This window comes from Dendrobates tinctorius, unplaced genomic scaffold, assembly GCF_039654945.1.
Source record: "Dendrobates tinctorius isolate UK_male_01 unplaced genomic scaffold, ASM3965494v1 ptg000245l, whole genome shotgun sequence".
In the NCBI taxonomy this organism is placed as follows: domain Eukaryota; kingdom Metazoa; phylum Chordata; class Amphibia; order Anura; family Dendrobatidae; genus Dendrobates; species Dendrobates tinctorius.
In genome coordinates this window covers 4189167-4207706 of record NW_027361912.1, presented here as the reverse complement: position 1 = coordinate 4207706, position 18540 = coordinate 4189167, and the positions used below count along the sequence as shown (strand labels likewise).

The following is an 18540-nucleotide window of genomic DNA, read 5'->3' as shown; positions in this document are numbered from 1 at the left end:
CTCTAGTCACTTTGGTCACAGCTGTGCCATCGAGCCTGTCACATAGTGCTCAGATATTCATTGGGCCTCACACAATCCAAAAGTGTCCAGTGTCCACAAGTGTGTGCAGAAATTCAAAATCTCCCTTATCCTCTAGTCACTTTGGTCACAGCTGTGCCATCGAGCCTGTCACATAGCGCTCAGATATTCATTGGGCCTCACACAATCCAAAAGTGTCCAGTGTCCACAAGTGTCTGCTGAAATTCAAAATCTCACTTATCCTCTAGTCACTTTGGTCACAGCTGTGCCATCGAGCCTGTCACATAGCACTCAGATATCAGTGGGCCTCACACAATCCAAAAGTGTCCAGTGTCCACAAGTGTCTGCAGAAATTCAAAATCTCCCTTATCCTCTCTTCACTTTTGTCACAGCTGTGCCATCGAGCCTGTCACATAGCGCTCAGATATTCATTGGGCCTCACACAATCCAAAAGTGTCCAGTGTCCACAAGTGTCTGCTGAAATTCAAAATCTCACTTATCCTCTAGTCACTTTGGTCACAGGCACAGCTGTGCCATCGAGCCTGTCACATAGCGCTCAGATATCAGTGGGCCTCACACAATCCAAAAGTGTCCAGTGTCCACAAGTGTGTGCAGAAATTCAAAATCTCCCTTATCCTCTAGTCACTTTGGTCACAGCTGTGCCATCGAGCCTGTAACATAGCACTCAGATATTCATTGGGCCTCACACAATCCAAAAGTGTCCAGTGTCCACAAGTGTCTGCAGAAATTCAAAATCTCCCCTGTCCTATAGACACCTTGTACCTTGTTTTACATTACTATATAGTTTGTTGGATTTTGTCTACATTTCTACCAAAAATGAGGAAGGCTGGTGGAAGAGGCCGTGGAATTGGGCGGGGGTTGGCAGCTGGTAATGATGGTGTTGGTGGTGGATCTGATGGTAGTGGCAAGAGCAAAATAGGACCGAATGCAGGAGGTGTTGAGCCTGCGTCATCGTCTGGCTACATAAGGCCTCGAACGCTTAGTTTTCTAGGAGTTGGCAAACCGCTTTTAAAGCCAGAGCATCAGGAAAAAGTTTTGTCTTACATTGCTGACTCAGCCTCCAGCTCTATGGCCTCCTCTTCTTCAGTTGTAAAAAGTAAAAGCACTGAGTCGTCATTGGAGGCTCATGTTCATGAACCACACCTTTCCTTGTGTCCTTCACCCCAACCAAGATTGAAGGATGACGCAGGCCATACTACTGATTACTCCATGGAGCTGTTTTCACATACCATGCCTGGATTATCAAGTCAAATGGTGAATTACCCAGGCCAAGATGAATCTGACATGGAGTGCACTGATGCACAGCCGCTGATGGATGATTCTGCTGGTACATTCACTCAGAGCACTACATTGTCCTCGCAGTGTACAGAGCCAGATTCTGACCCTGATGAGACTCAGGTGCCCCTTCCCGCACACTATACCACCATACACGGTGACACAGAGGAAGGTGCACATGACATAGAAGAGGAGGTGATGGATGACCCAGTTGTTGACCCAGATTCCCCATTGGGGGAAGAGGGTGCTGCTTCCAATAGCTCAGATGAGGAGTGTCCACAACAGACATCGACATCGCAACAGCTGTTATCTGGCAGGCCCGGAGCACTCCAAAGACAGGTTCCAAACATCAAAAGAGTTGCTGGACAGCTTGTCCAGAGGGTCAAAAGATCACAGTGTGCTAGGCCGCAAAATGTCTGCCAAAGTAGGAAGAGTGCAGTGTGGCACTTTTTTGAACAAAATCCTCATGATCAGGCCAAGGTTATCTGTAAGAAGTGCGCAAAGACCTTTAGCCGAGGGAAAAACCTGAAAAATTTGAATACCAGTTGCATGCTTAGACATTTAACCAGCATGCACTTGCAAGCGTGGACACAACACCAAACCTCAAGTGCCACATGTGCAACTGATCACAACGAAGGTAGTCAGCAACGCTACGTTGTTTCCCCCACTGTAAGCCCACCGGTTAGCACAGCAGCAAATGTTGAGGTGTCGTTGCAAGGCCACAGCAGTCAGGGAATCCCACTGTTATATCAACGAAAGACTGATTCTAGGCCATCAGAAAGAACACCAACTCCATCACCATCATGAACCCTCTCTCAGTCCGCCCTGTCCACCGCTACTTCCACCATATGCAGCTCTCAAGTCCAGCTCACCCTCCCAGACACTATGAGTAGGTCAAGAAAGTACTCAGTCTCTCATCCGCGTACACTGGGTTTGAACGCCCACATTGCCAAACTAATCTCGTTTGAGATGATGCCCTTTCGGTTGGTGGAAAGCGCAGCTTTCCGCGAACTCATGGCCTATGCAGTACCATGCTATGACCTACCCAGTCGCCACTTCTTCTCTCGCAAAGCCATCCCAGCCCTCCACCATCATGTGAAAGACCGCATTGTCCATGCACTCAAGCAGCCAGTGAGCGGAAAGGTGCACCTCACAACTGATGCATGGTCCAGTCTTCATGGCCAGGGCCGTTACGTGTCCATCACTGCGCACTGGGTTAATGTGGTGAATGCAGGGTCCACAGGGGACAGCGGTGGTGGGACAGTGCTGCCTAGCCCACGGTATAGGAAACAGTTGGCTGTAGGCGTTCGACCCTCCTCCTCCTCCTCCTCCAGAAGCGAAAGCTCGTCCACAGAGCGCAGTCGTACGAGCACTCCATCTGCAGCTGCCACTGTTGCACACGAGGTGTCCCCCTATCGAGCAGCTAGTGGAAAGCGTCAGCAGGCAGTGTTGCAGATGATGTGTTTGGGCGACAGACACACCGCCGAGGTGCTGGCCGAGTACTTTCAGCGACAAACTGAGTCATGGCTGGGCAGTGTACATCTTGAGGCAGGCAAGGTAGTTAGTGATAACGGGCGTAATTTTGTGGCAGTCATAGCCCTTTCAAAACTCAGCCACATACCTTGCTTGGCTCACACCTTGAACCAGGTGGTGCAGTGCTTCCTCAAAAATTATCCGGAGTTAACAGCCCTGCTCCAGAAGGTGCGAATACTGTGCGCGCACATCCGCCGGTTGCCTGTACACTCCGTTCGTATGCAGAAGCTGCAGCGATTGCTCCACCTTCCCAACCACCGCCTCATTATCGACATTGCAACAAGGTGGAACTCCACCCTGCACATGGTGGAGCGGCTGTGCGAGCAGAGGCAGGCCATAATGCATTTGTGGGAGGATACACGGCCAGGCACTTTGAGAGCAGACATGGAGTTGACCGGTGTGCTGTGGTCGAAGCTGAAAGACCTCTGTAAAGTCCTTCAGTGTTTTGAGGAATGCACACGGCTGGTAAGTGCAGACGACGCCATCCTAAGCATGAGCATCCCACTTATGCGTCTGCTCATGCAAACTTTGACGCACCTTAAGGAGCAGGCTTCTGCAGCCAATGTTGATGAGGAGGAAGAGGAGGAGGGAATCCTTGATGACATTCAGCCATTGTCTGCTCAGGGACCTCTCCTGGACGAGGTGGAGGAAGAAGAGGAGGAGGAGGAGGATGATGGGGATGATTACTTAGGGGAGGAGGATGCATCTCGTGGGGCAAGTGAAAATGTTGGCGTGTCAAGGTCTGGTACAGGGTTTGTGCGTGACTGGAGGGATGTGGATTTGCCAGAAAGTGCTCCTCCAACCAGCACTCGCAGTGCATCATTGACACCGGGAACATTGGCCCACATGTCAGATTATGCCCTGCAGATCCTAAAAAGGGACTCCCGCATTGCCAAAATGATGAACGATGACGACTACTGGTTGGCCAGCATCCTGGATCCACGCTATAAAGGCAAATTACAAAACATCATGCCACAGGAGAACCTTGACCTAATATTGGCTAATAAACAAGCAACTCTGGTAAATCGGTTGCTTGAGGCATTCCCAGTACACAGCAGCGGTGATGGTTCTCACACGAGCCTTACGGGCCGGGGCAGCTTGGCAGAGGTGTTCATGGTGCACACAGCAGAAGTGTCGTTGGAGACAGGGGTTTCATGACAATGTTGTGGACTGATTTTTCAAATACCGCTCACACAACTGGTAATACTGCATCGATGGAAAGTGACAGGAGACAGCAGTTGTCAACTATGGTTATAAACTACTTTTCCTCCCATATCGATGTTCTCCCACACAGGTCATTCCCCTTTGACTATTGGGCCGCTAAACTGGACACCTGGCCTGAATTGGCACAATATGCCTTACAGGAGCTCGCTTGCCCAGCTGCAAGTGTGCTATCGGAAAGAGTCTTCAGTGCAGCTGGATCAATCCTGACAGAAAAAAGGACCCGTCTGTCAACCCAAAATGTGGATGATCTAACCTTCATTAAAATGAACCACGCATGGGTTTCCAAGGATTTTGTCCCACCTTCCCCTGATGACACATAGGGTGACAGAAAAATGGCTTGCTTTGGTCCACCTCTTCCTGGGACTTGACCTATTTCACCTTTTGCATCAGCTGAGTGTCCAACATCAACATATGCCACTTTCTAAAACTCCCTAACTGTGCTGCCTCCCCCCCCCATGGCCGGGGTCACCACCTAGCGCACGACACCGTGCGAGTGCCGTTGCCCTGGACAGGTGGGTAGGCCGACTCTTGGGCGCGGGCACTGGCACAGGGTCCTTCATAGTGCAATCAAGTGTCTCTGACGGTGGTGGTGCACACCCGCCGTCATACACACCGCCGTACTATGAGGGGCCCAGTGCCAGTACCGACGCCCACGAGTGGGCCCCCCTTGCTTGGGCAGGGCACCAGCATTTGCAATCTTTACCTCTCCCTGCTCCTCCGCTGTGTAGTCTGGGCCGTCAAATTCATACTGTGCCTGACACCGTCTGAGCCTGCCTCCTGATGTATAGACATATATTTTGAATGTGTACGCTATCCATACATGTTATCCGGGGATACGGTACCCTTTCTAACCTTTGTGCAATCACGTGCAATCCATACTGGGCCTAACACCGTCTGAGCATGCCTCCTGATGTATAGACATATATTTTGAATGTGTACGCTATCCATACATGTTATCTGGGGATACGGTACCCTTTCTAACCTTTGTGCAATCACGTGCAATCCATACTGGGCCTAACACCGTCTGAGCCTGCCTCCTGATGTATAGACATATATTTTGAATGTGTACGCTATCCATACATGTTATCAGGGGAAACGGTACCCTTTCTAACCTTTGTGCAATCACGTGCAATCCATACTGGGTCTAACACCGTCTGAGCCTGCCTCCTGATGTATAGACATATATTTTGAATGTGTACGCTATCCATACATGTTATCTGGGGATACGGTACCCTTTCTAACCTTTGTGCAATCCATACTGGGCGTGAGAACGGCTGGTGAGCTGTTAAGCAAGCTACAGCACCTGTGGTTTGCACACGTAAGTTTTTCATTTTTTCAGGAATGACGGTTAGGCCTAATTCCGGAACTGCGGTTGACCTGCACTTACTGGGAAATCATTGTTCGCGGGTAATAATTGTAATCAGTGATCCCCATCACTAACGTTGTTCAGCGGGTTATCTGCACCTGTAAGCGGCAAACGCTGGCCTTTTCAGTGTAGCGCACATGCAGCCACGGACATGTAAGGGCATGACACACCAGTTATTGGCCAATCTCATGTGCCAGAGCCTCACATGTCCCTCTAGTAAGCCGGACTCGGACCGCGGGGCATGACGGAGTCTCGTTCGTTAACGGAATTAAGCTTGCAATGTGTGCATCTGTTCTGTAGCTGGCATGGTTGAGGTTTCCCAGGTGGAGTCGAATTTAACCGTAGGCTCCACTCCTGGTGGTGCCCTTCTGGACATTCCTTTAAGATTCAGCTTTGCAACCATACTGCCCACGTAAAACAAACACTTTGCCTTCATGAACGCTGTTTGGAGGGTCATGACTCGTGGGAATAACGCCGCCCAATCAGTTAACCTGCTAGAGAGATCGTTCGTTGCTCCCAAGCATGACATCACACTCCCTAGGAAGAACGTAATGCCACTGTGGCGACCGTACTCCTGGGGGCGACACAAGTGCACTGATGCCCAGCCACTGCTCGATGAATCTGCTGGTACATTGACCCAGACCACTACATTCCCCTCGCACGCTACACGACCTGAATCTGACCCTGATGAAACTCAGGTTACCCTTCCCATATACAGTTCCATCTTACACGGTGACAAAGAGGAAGCTGCAGATGAAAGTGCAGGTTCGGCCCACCCGCCATCAGACACACCACCGTACTATCAGGGGCCCTGTGACAGTGCCGTCGCCAACGAGTGGGCCCCCCCTGCTTGCTCAGGATCACAGCACTTGCAAAGTTGAAATACTGTGCAGTGAGATGGAAGATGGGGACGACGAGGAGTCCAGACAAGTACAGGGATTCCCTAGCGAGGAGACTTATTTGATTGTTTTCAATGTTGGGACAGCAATTTTTGGGGAGCACTATACTCTGGAGAATGATAGATGGGGCCCACCATACACTGGAACATTCCAAAGGTGGACATCAGACACTGGAGCAGCATTTACAGGGCCCATTATACACTAGAGCATTAGAAATGGGGCCCATTATGTTTGGAGCATTATTTGGGCCCATAAGACAGTGGAGCTTCATCCATGGGGACCAACATATACTGTAGCATTATGTGGAGCTCATCATATACTGTTTCAAACATTATATGGGACCAATGATTCTGTATGGAGAAATAGATGGGCCTCGTCATGAGATGTAAAAAGTGAAGTATTTTTCATTGTACTATACCGCTATTTCTCTGCCGTATCGGAGCATGATGAGTTGTGGTATGTGTTAAAGGGGCGCTCTTTCGCCCAGGGCACATGAAAACCTGCAGCCAGCCCTCCCCCCCACAACTTTAGCCAAATAACCCCCATTTTTCAGTGCGTAACTTGTATTATGAAGTTAATTAAGGTTGACAAGCTTAAGTAAGAAGAATTGATGCTTTTGGCATTCAAATGGGCACTGTAGGTGTTTCCTGTCCTCCTCTCACTGCCGACTTTTATTCCCCATTGACTTACATTGGGTTTCGTGTTTCGGGACGACCCCGACTTTTCCCTATAATCAGGCGATCTTGCTCGACCCGACTTTTGGAAAAGTCGGGTTTCACGAAACGAAACTCGACCCTAAAAAACCAAAAGTCGCTCAACTCTAATCACATTTACTGTAAATATTAAAAAAGGGGGAGACAATTATAAAAATAGGGGGCATATATTGGCGTTATGCGTCAACGCATTTTGACCCATAACAGCTCTAAATCTTGGCCAAGATTAAATTTTTTTCAGCGGTTGCTGGATTTTCTTCCTTTTTTTTCCATGGTCCCTAGGTGTGTGTGTGGTGAAGTGGCTGCAGATACAGTACCTTCAGGTTCAGCTTCACCTTCACCACGATTTTTGTGGCGCCGGACCCCTTTAACCTCCAGACTACAAAAACAGGAACTGACTCACAGATCCCCAATCCTCCTTCCCTAATATGGGCTGGCCCTACAGTTAACCCTGTCACCCAAGACTACCAGGAGGATAGCAGGAGGATAGCACATCAAATACAGTATAATGAAATACATTTTATCATATTTAAAATACCAGTTTTCTAGGGAGTTGCAACGTCATCCTCCCCACCGTCAGATGATACAGACTGGAAAACAGTGATGGCGACTATATTTCAAGTCTATTTTTCATCACTTTTTTTCTAGGTTTGATTATGTTTATGTGCTGATATGCTTGTCAAAGATAAGGTGTCTATCTGCTGTCCCATAACTCATTCTTAAATTGGTTTATACAGTTGACTGGTAGCTAGCAGCATAGGTTACTCAGGGGTAGACATATCATTGGTGCAACCTGTGCAGCCACACAGGAGCCCAAGAGCTAAAAGGGCCCATTTATACCTCCAAAGCAGGGGGAATGGTGCATTATGATGAGCTATTGGACTCTAAAGGTCCTATATCCTGTTCTTGCACAGGGGCCTCTTCTGTCTGTGTCCATCAGTGAGGTTACTACTAGTGCTTGCTATACAGAATCTCTATCATTGCCTACCACTCAACAATGATTGCAAACTTATATGTATGTGTTTTTTTTTCTGTTCCCAGGTAGTCACGCTGAAGTAAAGATCCTGATCCTGTGAATGTAAAGGCATAGAAGAACAGGAAAAAGCTATATTTTTAGAAACTGAACTTTTTCCTTTTATTGTAACCACTGGCATATTATGTAGAAGGATGGTATATTACAGTTAAGTGGTTTAGTTTGGGGTTGGCCAGAAATTAAAAAACATAAAAATAAAATACCCAGCTGCTCTGGTGGTCCTGTTGGTTTTAATGACTTGTCCTGCAGTGATGCTGTGAAGCCAATCACCCTCTTATGAGGCTTGCTGAAGACCAGTGATTGGCTGCAGCGCTCAACATGTGCATGGTCGGCACTTCATTACTGCATAACAAGTTAATATGTAAGTGATGGGGAACAGTGATGCATGTCTCGTGACAGTTCGACTGCTACAACACATGCAGGGATTACCTGCTTGTTAGGCAATCCCTGCATGTGTTGCGGCTGTCGAACAGCTGCGAGACATGCAGCCGCGGGGACTCAAACATATATTTCGAGCACGCAGAAGACTCTCGGTTAGCACCTGAGCATGCTCCAATAACACCTTATCCGAGCAGGTTCACTCATCACTAATGGGGAATTTACCAGAAGAGAAAAAAAACCTGTTTTTAATTTCTTATATTAGATGTCGTACTGATTACCTTTTTTTGGAGATCTTGGAAACCCCCCTTAAAAATAAGGAGCCAGAACGCTTAATGGTTGGTAGGGGATCAAATAGTTATTTCTCACTGCAAAATGCAAATAAATGTATATAATTTATACAATGTGATTTTCTGGATTGTATTTTTGATATTCTATCTCTCAATGTTAAAATTGACCTACCCTTAAAATTATAGACTGTTCATGTCTTTGTCAGTGGGCAAACTTACAAAATCAGCAAGGGACCAAATACTTATTTCCCCAACTGAGAGAAAGCCTAAGGCAGCAGCAATAACAGATCTGGAAGGAAGAACAGGAGCATGACGCACCATGGCAAGACAAGCCGCTGCATGGGCTGTACCATCAACAGATAATGGAGGTGGCTGACATGGAGAAATCCTACCAATAGCTGGAGAACGCTGAACTCTGAGACAGCACAGAGGCACTAAGCATAGCAGCACAAGAACAAGCACTAAGTACCAGATCCATAGAAGCAGGAATCTACCACACAAGACAAGACTCAAAGTGCAGGCTATGAAAAGAAACCTCAGAAACCATCCAACACATAGTGGCAGGATGCAAAATGCAAGCAGGAACAGCATATACCGAACGCCACAACCAATTAGCGGGAATTGTATACAGGAACATCTGCACAGCATATGGGCTAAGTCCAGGTGGGCGACCCCAGAGAAAGTAGTGGAGAATGAAAGGGTAAAAATACTGTGGGACTTCAAGATCCAGACGGATAAGCAGGTGTTGGCTAACCAACCAGACATTGTGATAGTAGACAAGGATCAGAAGACAGCAATGATAATAGATGTGGCAGTGCCAAGTGACAGCAACATCAGAAAGAAGGAATATAAGAAGCTGGAGAAATACTGGGTCGCCCTCCCAGGGCTGTGGGGTACTCGGTACTGGGCCGGTATCAGCTGGATGTGTCACAGCAGCGGGGACCCGGTCCGTGGCCCTGGGCGCCCAAGTAATGGGGGAATGTAATGGTTTGAATGAATAGTTCGTGACGCCACCCGTGGTGTTCGGCAAGTAAGATGTTAGGCCGACGCTGCATGCAGATCCTCTGGGACTGGTGGTGTGTTGCAGCCAAGATGGTGAAGCTCCCCACAGGTGGAGCTGTAGTCCCAGGGCAGTGAAGATGTAGGGGAAGCTGAGAGGCGCAGGCAGTGTAGAAGCTGGTACCCAGATGTAGCGTTACCAGGTGTGTTGGCGCAGGAATGAATTGAACTTTGCTCATATGTGCAAGTTGTCAGGAACTCCACTATTCACAAGAATCAGACGGAACCTAGACGTGAGGACTAAGAAGTGCCAGATAGATTGAGAAGTACTACAAGGGCCAAAAGTACCAGACGTAAGCCAGACGTGTGAAGACAGGAGCCCAGCGTTGTCCATCAAAGGAACAAGCTGAGACATTTCAAGGTAAGATATATGGATGTCATTAATTGTCTTGCTAAGCAGAGTAAATTGAAATTTAAGTCTGCAGACAATTCTAATTCAGAAGTTTTATGGTTAAGTTTATTGCCGAGTGTGAACTCGAGAATCAAAGGTTAGATTCTAAGTTTTTCAATAGAGAAAGAGAGAGATTAAAAAATATTCTACAGATGGTAGATATATTTCATAGATCTGTGTCAGAGAAATCCAAAAATGATTGTTGTGATGTTCTCGAGATTGGCTGTAAAGTTAGGGAGATTGACTGTAATCAAGTGTCTGTAGCGGCCATTGAAGGTGACCTTGCAGACGTGGAACAAGATAGAGAAGTAGGAGGAAACTTCAGAACTGACGTAGAGGACGTACAAGGGAAAGACGTACCACTAAAAATAGACGACTCACAGGCCCAAATCCGAAGGAAAGTAAGGAAAAGTTTGCTAGAGATATGCAAAATAATACCTGCATATGACAACAAATTGCATGTTTGTAGAAACTCTGAGGTTTTTGAAAGTTGTGTTGATAAATTTGATTTATCTAACGAGGAGAACAATCAGTTGTTCAAAATGTGGATCCCTGTAACCTTTTCCAGGAGGTTATCTTTAAAGTTATCTGGTGAAACACATGAGAATTTAACTGATAAAGACAGATTAAAAATTCTCATTTTTTGTTCATCAAATGAAAATCATCCAGATATTGATATTCTTCAAAAATTAAGGATTGGTCGGAAGGAATGTATTTTTACGTTCATGTCCATATATGAACGTTTGTATAGAATGCTGAGTGAGAATGTCATAACTCCGTCCCTCATAAGGAGTTTTGTAAGCAAATTTTGGTTTCTAAATCCTGCATCTCGTGTTATTGCGTCACAAAAAGATTCTTTGTTTGAATGTGCGCAATCCCTTGATTTTGCCAGAAAACACGAGAATCGTGAAAGGAAAGTAAATTGTGCTAATTTTGTAAAGACAGGCAGAGTAAAATCTTATCAGAAGCCTGTATTAGCAAAACCTTCTAAAATGAGTTTTCCCCAAAATCAAATCTATGAAGAACAAAGAAAAAGAAAATCACATGTTTGTTATAAGCCATATGGAATGATGCAAAAGAACACCGAAAAGACACAAATTGAATTAAGAAAAATGATGAGTTTTGATCTTCTTTCTGTAACAAAGATGGCCGAATTTGACAGCCAGAAACAGGTGGTGAGTGACATCATGGCCTGTAAACTGAATACTCTGCTCCAAGAATCTATCAGCTTTAAAATGGCAAGAACCTTTCAGGATATTTTTTGCAGAGAAATAAGTATGGGTTTAGGAATTGGCTAGAAAAAGTAATTATATATTGTGTAACAGTGTTATACAATTAGTGAGTTATATGTAATTATTTTATAGAGTATAATCCTGTAGTTTTATGGTTTGTGGATATATACATATTCATACAGTATATATAGAGTGTTTGTAGAAGTAGAAATAGTAGAACTGTATTTTTTAATGAAAATTAAAATCTACATCAGTAATAATATTTAGAATTATGAATATGATATTAACCTTCTCTTTTATGTTTCCTTAGAATTTTCATTTCAAAGCAGGACTTAATCGGGAAAAATTCTCTTCCAAGGATTTATACCTTTATTTACACAGGAAGTTGCAATAATTGCATGATTTTATATATCTAACCCTTAAAAGGAAATAACTAACTGCATTTTAAAATATGTTCTGTGTGTGTGCCTTCACTGCATGGTTCGAATGACTACCACAGCATGTGGAATTTGTACCTTGTTCTAATAATAAGTATACAAGTATACCAGTATACTATGTCCCTGTTCCTTAGGGAAAGAATTTTTAAGGGGGTCTCAGCTTTTGCAAAGCAATGGAATTTTTTTCAGGCCTAAATGTCAAGTATAGCTATACATATACATATATTTATGTCATGTGGGGAATATTCAAAGAAATATTAAGACTAAATTGAAATAGTTTACAATGCATTGATAATTAGGATAATTTGGGTTAAAATACGTGTATTCATCACACCTTCGTATGTGAGGTATTTGGTTTAAACTTAAATATGTGACACAGTCTGAATGACAGTGACTGAGTGTATGAGCAGCTGCTGAGCGAGTGATGTGATACGTTTGTAAGAGGCCTCAGGATTCTATAAGAGAGAAAAAAACAAAAAAAAACAAAAGCTTTTATCTTTAGGAGAAATATGCAGATCAGATAAATTATTAGAATATTAAGATACATAATGAAATATTATCTATACAACATATATTTCTATATTTCTATAGTAATTATTATTTCTTGATTTAGTTAATTGTGGATAAGTGCCATCGCACATCAAAATGGTTTATGAAGAAAATCTACATTTAAATTAATTTTTCCAAAGGATAATTTTATGATATTCAAATTAATTTTAATGGTTACACATCTTCAGACAAATAATGGTATAAGCAAGTATAATATTCACATAATTTATACATTAATTATTTTTAATTTTGGTTTTGATAAATGAATTATTTCATAGAACAATATTTTTTGGTATTAAGGGGGGAAATATGTTTTTTATCCTGACTACATCATCACATTTGATTAATACCTCTTCTTCACACATTTTAATAGGAAAAAATATTAATAACGTACAATGGTATAAGTATTGGGTATAATAACAAGTATTATAAAGAGTCATTTCTCTACACTAAGAGGAATTACATGCAAAGTTGCATAATTTGAATATTTTGGTAACACAAGTTTATGACAATTATGAAATAATCCAGATCATGGAAATATTAAGGGTATATGTTACTGAAGACATAACTACTCTGCATCAACATAAAGGCCTTATTCTTATTTTTATTTTTATTCTTATTTTTCATTATTTTTAATTCTTTCACCAATATTTAGTGGGGTAATGTCTACTGAGAATATTGCTTCATTAAATATAGCAATTATATGGTTCTATTACTAAGGAAAATGTTTCACTTCTGAGTTATATGCAACAATTCTTTTATTCATTCATTCGCTCACTCATATATTCTTATTTTGGTTCATGGCTTTACATTCCTACATATTATTAGTATAATAAATATATTCCTTATTAATAAAGATGAAAACACTGGTTACATAAAACACAGTGACACCTATGGGTTGAAAAAGGTAATTACACCTATGACATAAAAATGTTCTATCACATGAAAAAAATGGATAATAATGTATTATCACTTATTATTGGTTTATTATTTCAAATATTGAAATCCATATATGGTACAAATTCTGATAATAATTATATGGATATTACTGATTGCTATGGTACGCTGTGATATTATAGGATAGGAAAATTACCAGATTTGGTATAGGATAGGGAATGAAGACTTCAAGCAAGATACTGAAATTACGTTAATAAAGACTTTTCACATTTCTAAACTTCATTGATTCTTATCAGTTGCAAGAAGAAGAATGCCGCGATCCATAAGTCCCAGAAGGTAACAAAGCTATGATTACTGAGTAATAGACTGTGTTAATTACAAATGCAGTATTCACCACTGACAGTCACAAGTGCAGTATCTACCACCGACAGTCACAATTAAAGTGTCTAACCTGACAACCAGAGGACGATGATCCTATGATGCTGAGATGAACTGTGTTATCACGTTCTTATCAAGTTCCAGAGGTTTTCAATCACCTGTAAAGCTTCAATGTAAAGCTGGTGAACAATGAAGGTAATTAACCCTGACATATGTCCTGTGCATTAGGACAAGGACTAGTTATGGTGCTATGTTTAGCAAGGAAGAGTCATTTTAACCCTTGCTTTGCTGACCAAAGACGTCACACCTGTTCAAAGACCAGTACCGATGGAGGATTCCAGAATATCCAAGGCGAGCCAATGTAAGCCCAGGTTTTTAAAGATGACACTGCACAGATATTAAAGCTGCATTTCATCTATAGACTTTGATTTTATATACAACACGATTTCTACAACATCTATATGCTAGAGAAAAACTGTATTTTTAAAAGAACCAAGAAGAAGACAGAAGACATCAAAATGAAGACCAGATGACACCAGATGATGACTGAACCTGAGATGCTTCAATTTAGACTTAGGGAAGTATAATTATACATATTTTATATGAATATTGTTCACGGCTTACCATAACATGAATTCACATCAATTATGTCATTGAGTACTTATAACGGTAATCTGATATTATTATTATGATTGATATTAAAATATTTTGTCAAAGAAGAAGAAAAGAAGAAAAAAAGATCTCATTATATTTTGAGGGTTCCAATTAATGTCTGTCTCCCTCAAAAGGGGGAATTGTTAAATATTAATAATTCGTTAAATATTTCTTATTACACCCAGTTCTGTAGATTGCTTTAGCTTATATGACATAGGCTATTTTTAAGCTTGGCTCATGGTAGAAATGTCAGCTCACTACATATTTAAGTTTAGCCTTGAGGTAAATGTCAAACTCCATATATACCGAGATCACGTGCTTCAAGAGACGTATATAATTCATGGCTAACTGTAGAGGTCGCTGTCTTCTTCCCTCACCATCATGAGAGACAGACACGAAGATGTCGCCTGTGTTGGGCCATGACATGACATAACAGCTGGTATATTACTTGACGGCGATGTGAGAAGCCGAACTGAGAGACAGCAGCCATTTGCTATTCAGGATCTCGGAGAGAAGAAGAATACATGTTGCTTTGCTATGAACAATGGACAATCTCTCTTTCACTTATTTTTATTCACCTGTTTTTTTTGTAATAACCTTTCTTTGATGGAAGAATCCAAATAAATCACTATATTTTTATCTGGTAACTAGTCCTGAGTATTTTACAGGATAAGCATTATTTTACAGAAGGAGGCACGTCAGCTGGGCAATTTCGTCCTCCAGCTGCTGGCGGGTCATCCTAGAAGCAGGGTCTTAGCCTTCAGCCATGGCGCCAGGGAGATCCACCTCCCTGTGCTCTGCAGGTCTCCTTCCCTCTTCTTCCATCATGGCGTTCTTCTTCCTGTCTCGGCTTCCTTCCTGCCACTGGCTTCTGCCCCTCCTTCTTGGGGCGGCGTCTTCTTCCAGTGCTTCCATACCAAGCCAGTATACAAGCCCCTCGGGGAGGGTGGGCCATGTTGCTGTCACATAGTAATTCAGGCAGGGGAGGCCCAAGACTGTTTGCGGTCTTTTCCTAGGACCTCCCATATTGTCACGCCCTTCTTCACGCCAGCGGCCATTTTTAATGTTCATTTTACAGTCTATTAAATTGGGTCTTCTGCACATTCTCACAAGTTTTAAGTCCAACAAATCTTAGGCACACAGAACCCGATGGCATCGGGTCTCGTCATCCTGTTCGTGACGCCAAGTTGGGTCGCCCTCCCAGGGCTGTGGGGTACTCGGTACCGGGCCGGTCTCAGTGGGATGTGTCACAGCAGCGGGGACCCGGTCCATCGCCCTGTGCGCCCAAGTAATGGGGGAATGTAATGGTTTGAATGAATAGTTCGTGACGCCACCTGTGGTGTTCGGCAAGTAAGATGTTAGGCCGACGCTGCATGCAGATCTTCTGGGACTGGTGGTGTGTTGTAGCCAAGATGGTGAAGCTCCCCACAGGTGGAGCTGTAGTTCCAGGGCAGTGTAGATGTAGGTGAAGCTGAGAGGCGCAGGCAGTGTAGAAGCTGGTACCCAGATGTAGCGTTGCCAGGTGTGCTGGCACAGGAATGAATGGAGGACACCAGGGCTTGTAGCTCCAAAGCTTTACTCACAGTCTGTAGTACACACAGGTGCCTGCCTTCGTGCTGTGTCCTCCGGGTCAGGGACTCAGTCAACCTCCAGGCAAGATGGAATGCTCCCTTCCAACGCTCCGCCAACATGTGCCTTTCTGAACGTCTCCTCTTTAGCGCCTTTAAGTGTGAAGTACTCCCAGTACTGAGTTACACTGGAGTGCCTCCTGACAGATTTTCCCAAGAACTCCACTTGTACGGCAGACAGCTGTAGCCTGTTTCGGGGACTCTCTATTCCTGAGTCCTGGCTCACTATCCAATTTGCTGTTTTGCCCCCAAGTCTTGGATGTGAGTAGTGCATTTACAGCCCACTACTCCACTGGTGTCTGCTGCAGAACCATTAGTGTCCATACAACCTCGGGGACCGGGTCCCGGCCTTGTGCTTAGAACTTCTAGGCAGGGTTCTTCCTCTAACCCACATCCTCTCTGTTCCCTGTTACTCCTTCGTTCCGTACTATTCTTTCCTTCTTATGGAAGATCAGGTTTCAGTTCAATGTCTTTCTCCTTCTTTCCTTTCCTGTGCCAGCAGACCCGGGTCACTCAGGTCTGCTGCAGCTCCTCCTTCCTCCATCCCTCTTCCAGGGATCTTCTTTCCTCACTCCTCTCTGAGTGGCTTCCTCTCTCAGACTGATCTACTGACTGATCTGAAATCCTAAACCTTCCCGCTCTTTTATGTGTTCCAACTCCACCCGCCTCCCAGCACATTTAGTGTTCCAAGCAGGGAGCCACCAAAGGTGCTCTGCTACTCTCTAAGCAAGGAGCCGCAATGTGGCTTTGCTGAACTACTCTGCTGTGTGGGGTGCGAGTGTTGGAGCGTGGTCAGGAGCCTCCAACTTACCTGGATGGTTGGGCACCACACCACAGGAGGAGGTGCAGTACCTCTGTGGCGACTGAGCCTCAGGGGCGCCACAATACCAGGGCCTCAAAAGAGAACTGTAGAAGATATGGAAGGTGAACGTAACAGTGATTACAGTGGTGATTAGTGTTGAGCATTCCGATACCGCAAGTATCGGGTATCGGCCGATACTTGCTGTATCGGAATTCCGATACCGACTTCCGATATTTTTTCAATATCGGAATTCGGCATCGGAATCGGAAGTTCAGTTGATTGACGGCCTGACGTCATCATGATGCGCGGTGTGTGCGCATCATGATGCGCCGTCATTTCGGGCCTTCCGGGGGTCTCTGCCGGCCTGCCGGGGGGCTGTGCCGGCCTGCCGGGGGGCTGTGTGGACTGCCCGGGGTCTGTACCGGCCTGCCGGGGGGCTGTGCCGGCCTGCCGGTGGTCTGTGCACCCTGTGGGGGTCTGTACCGGCCTGCCGGGGGGCTGTGCCGGCCTGCCGGGGGGCTGTGCTGATGTCCGGGGGTCTGTGCAAGCATCGTCCGATGGGACTACAAGTCCCATCGGGCTATGCCTGCTACCATGACAGTGATTGACACATTAGCCAATGATGGGACAGTAGTAGTCCCATCATCCAGCTAATGTGTTAAATGTTAAAAAAAAAAAAAAAAAATACTACATACATACTACATGCATGCTACATACATACTACATGCATGCTACATACATACTACATATATACTACATACATACTACATACATGCTACATACATACTGCATGCTACATACATACTACATACATACTACATGCATGCTACATACATACTACATATATACTACATACATACTACATACATGCTACATACATACTGCATGCTACATACATACTACATACATACTACATGCATGCTACATACATATTACATACATACTACATACATGCTACATACATACTGCATGCTACATACATACTACATACATACTACATGCATGCTACATACATACTACATATATACTACATGCATGCTACATACATACTACATGCTACATACATACTACATATATACTACATACATACTACATACATGCTACATACATACTGCATGCTACATACATACTACATACATACTACATACATACTACATACATACTACATGCATGCTACATACATACTACATGCATGCTACATACATACTACATGCATGCTACATACATACTACATGCATGCTACATACATACCACATACATACTACATGCTACATACATACCACATATATACTACATACATACAATACATTCATACAATACATACATAGACATACAGTACATATAACATAGAGTAACATACTTACCAATACTTGTCACATTGTTCCCCGAAGCCATTGTCTTTTCCGGGATAAATATTAACATAACAAACCACAAAAATACTCACCCACGATCCGAAGCAGTCCACGAGTGTGTCCCACGACGATCTTGGGTAGAGAACTGCAGCATCAGATGATGCTGCCATTCTCTACGGGCTGCAGGAATCCAATGACGGAAGGTAGGTATCCTTCCGCACTGTATTCCTCCGCCACTTAAAAAAAAAAAAGTCCCTAGTCTCACTTTATGCCATTGCTGTGTGGGAATTTCCCACACAGCAATGGCATAAAGTGAGACTAGGGACTTTTTTTTTTTTAAGTGGCGGAGGAATACAGTGCGGAAGGATACCTACCTTCCGTCATTGGATTCCTGCAGCCCGTAGAGAACGG

General features: G+C 44.1%; 1 protein-coding gene across 3 annotated transcripts in view; it reads left to right on the top strand.

The window, feature by feature from the left end:
* LOC141060782 (uncharacterized) overlaps window positions 1-14994 on the top strand; it is a 77054-nt gene extending 62060 nt beyond the window's left edge. For all 3 annotated transcript variants that reach the window (XM_073557137.1, XM_073557135.1, XM_073557136.1), the window contains one exon: window positions 8091-14994. In XM_073557137.1, the coding sequence (XP_073413238.1) occupies window positions 10257-11498 (1242 nt within the window). In that variant the 5' untranslated portion in view covers window positions 8091-10256 and the 3' untranslated portion in view covers window positions 11499-14994. The remainder of the gene's footprint in view (window positions 1-8090) is intronic.
* The last annotated feature ends 3546 nt before the right edge of the window (window positions 14995-18540 follow it).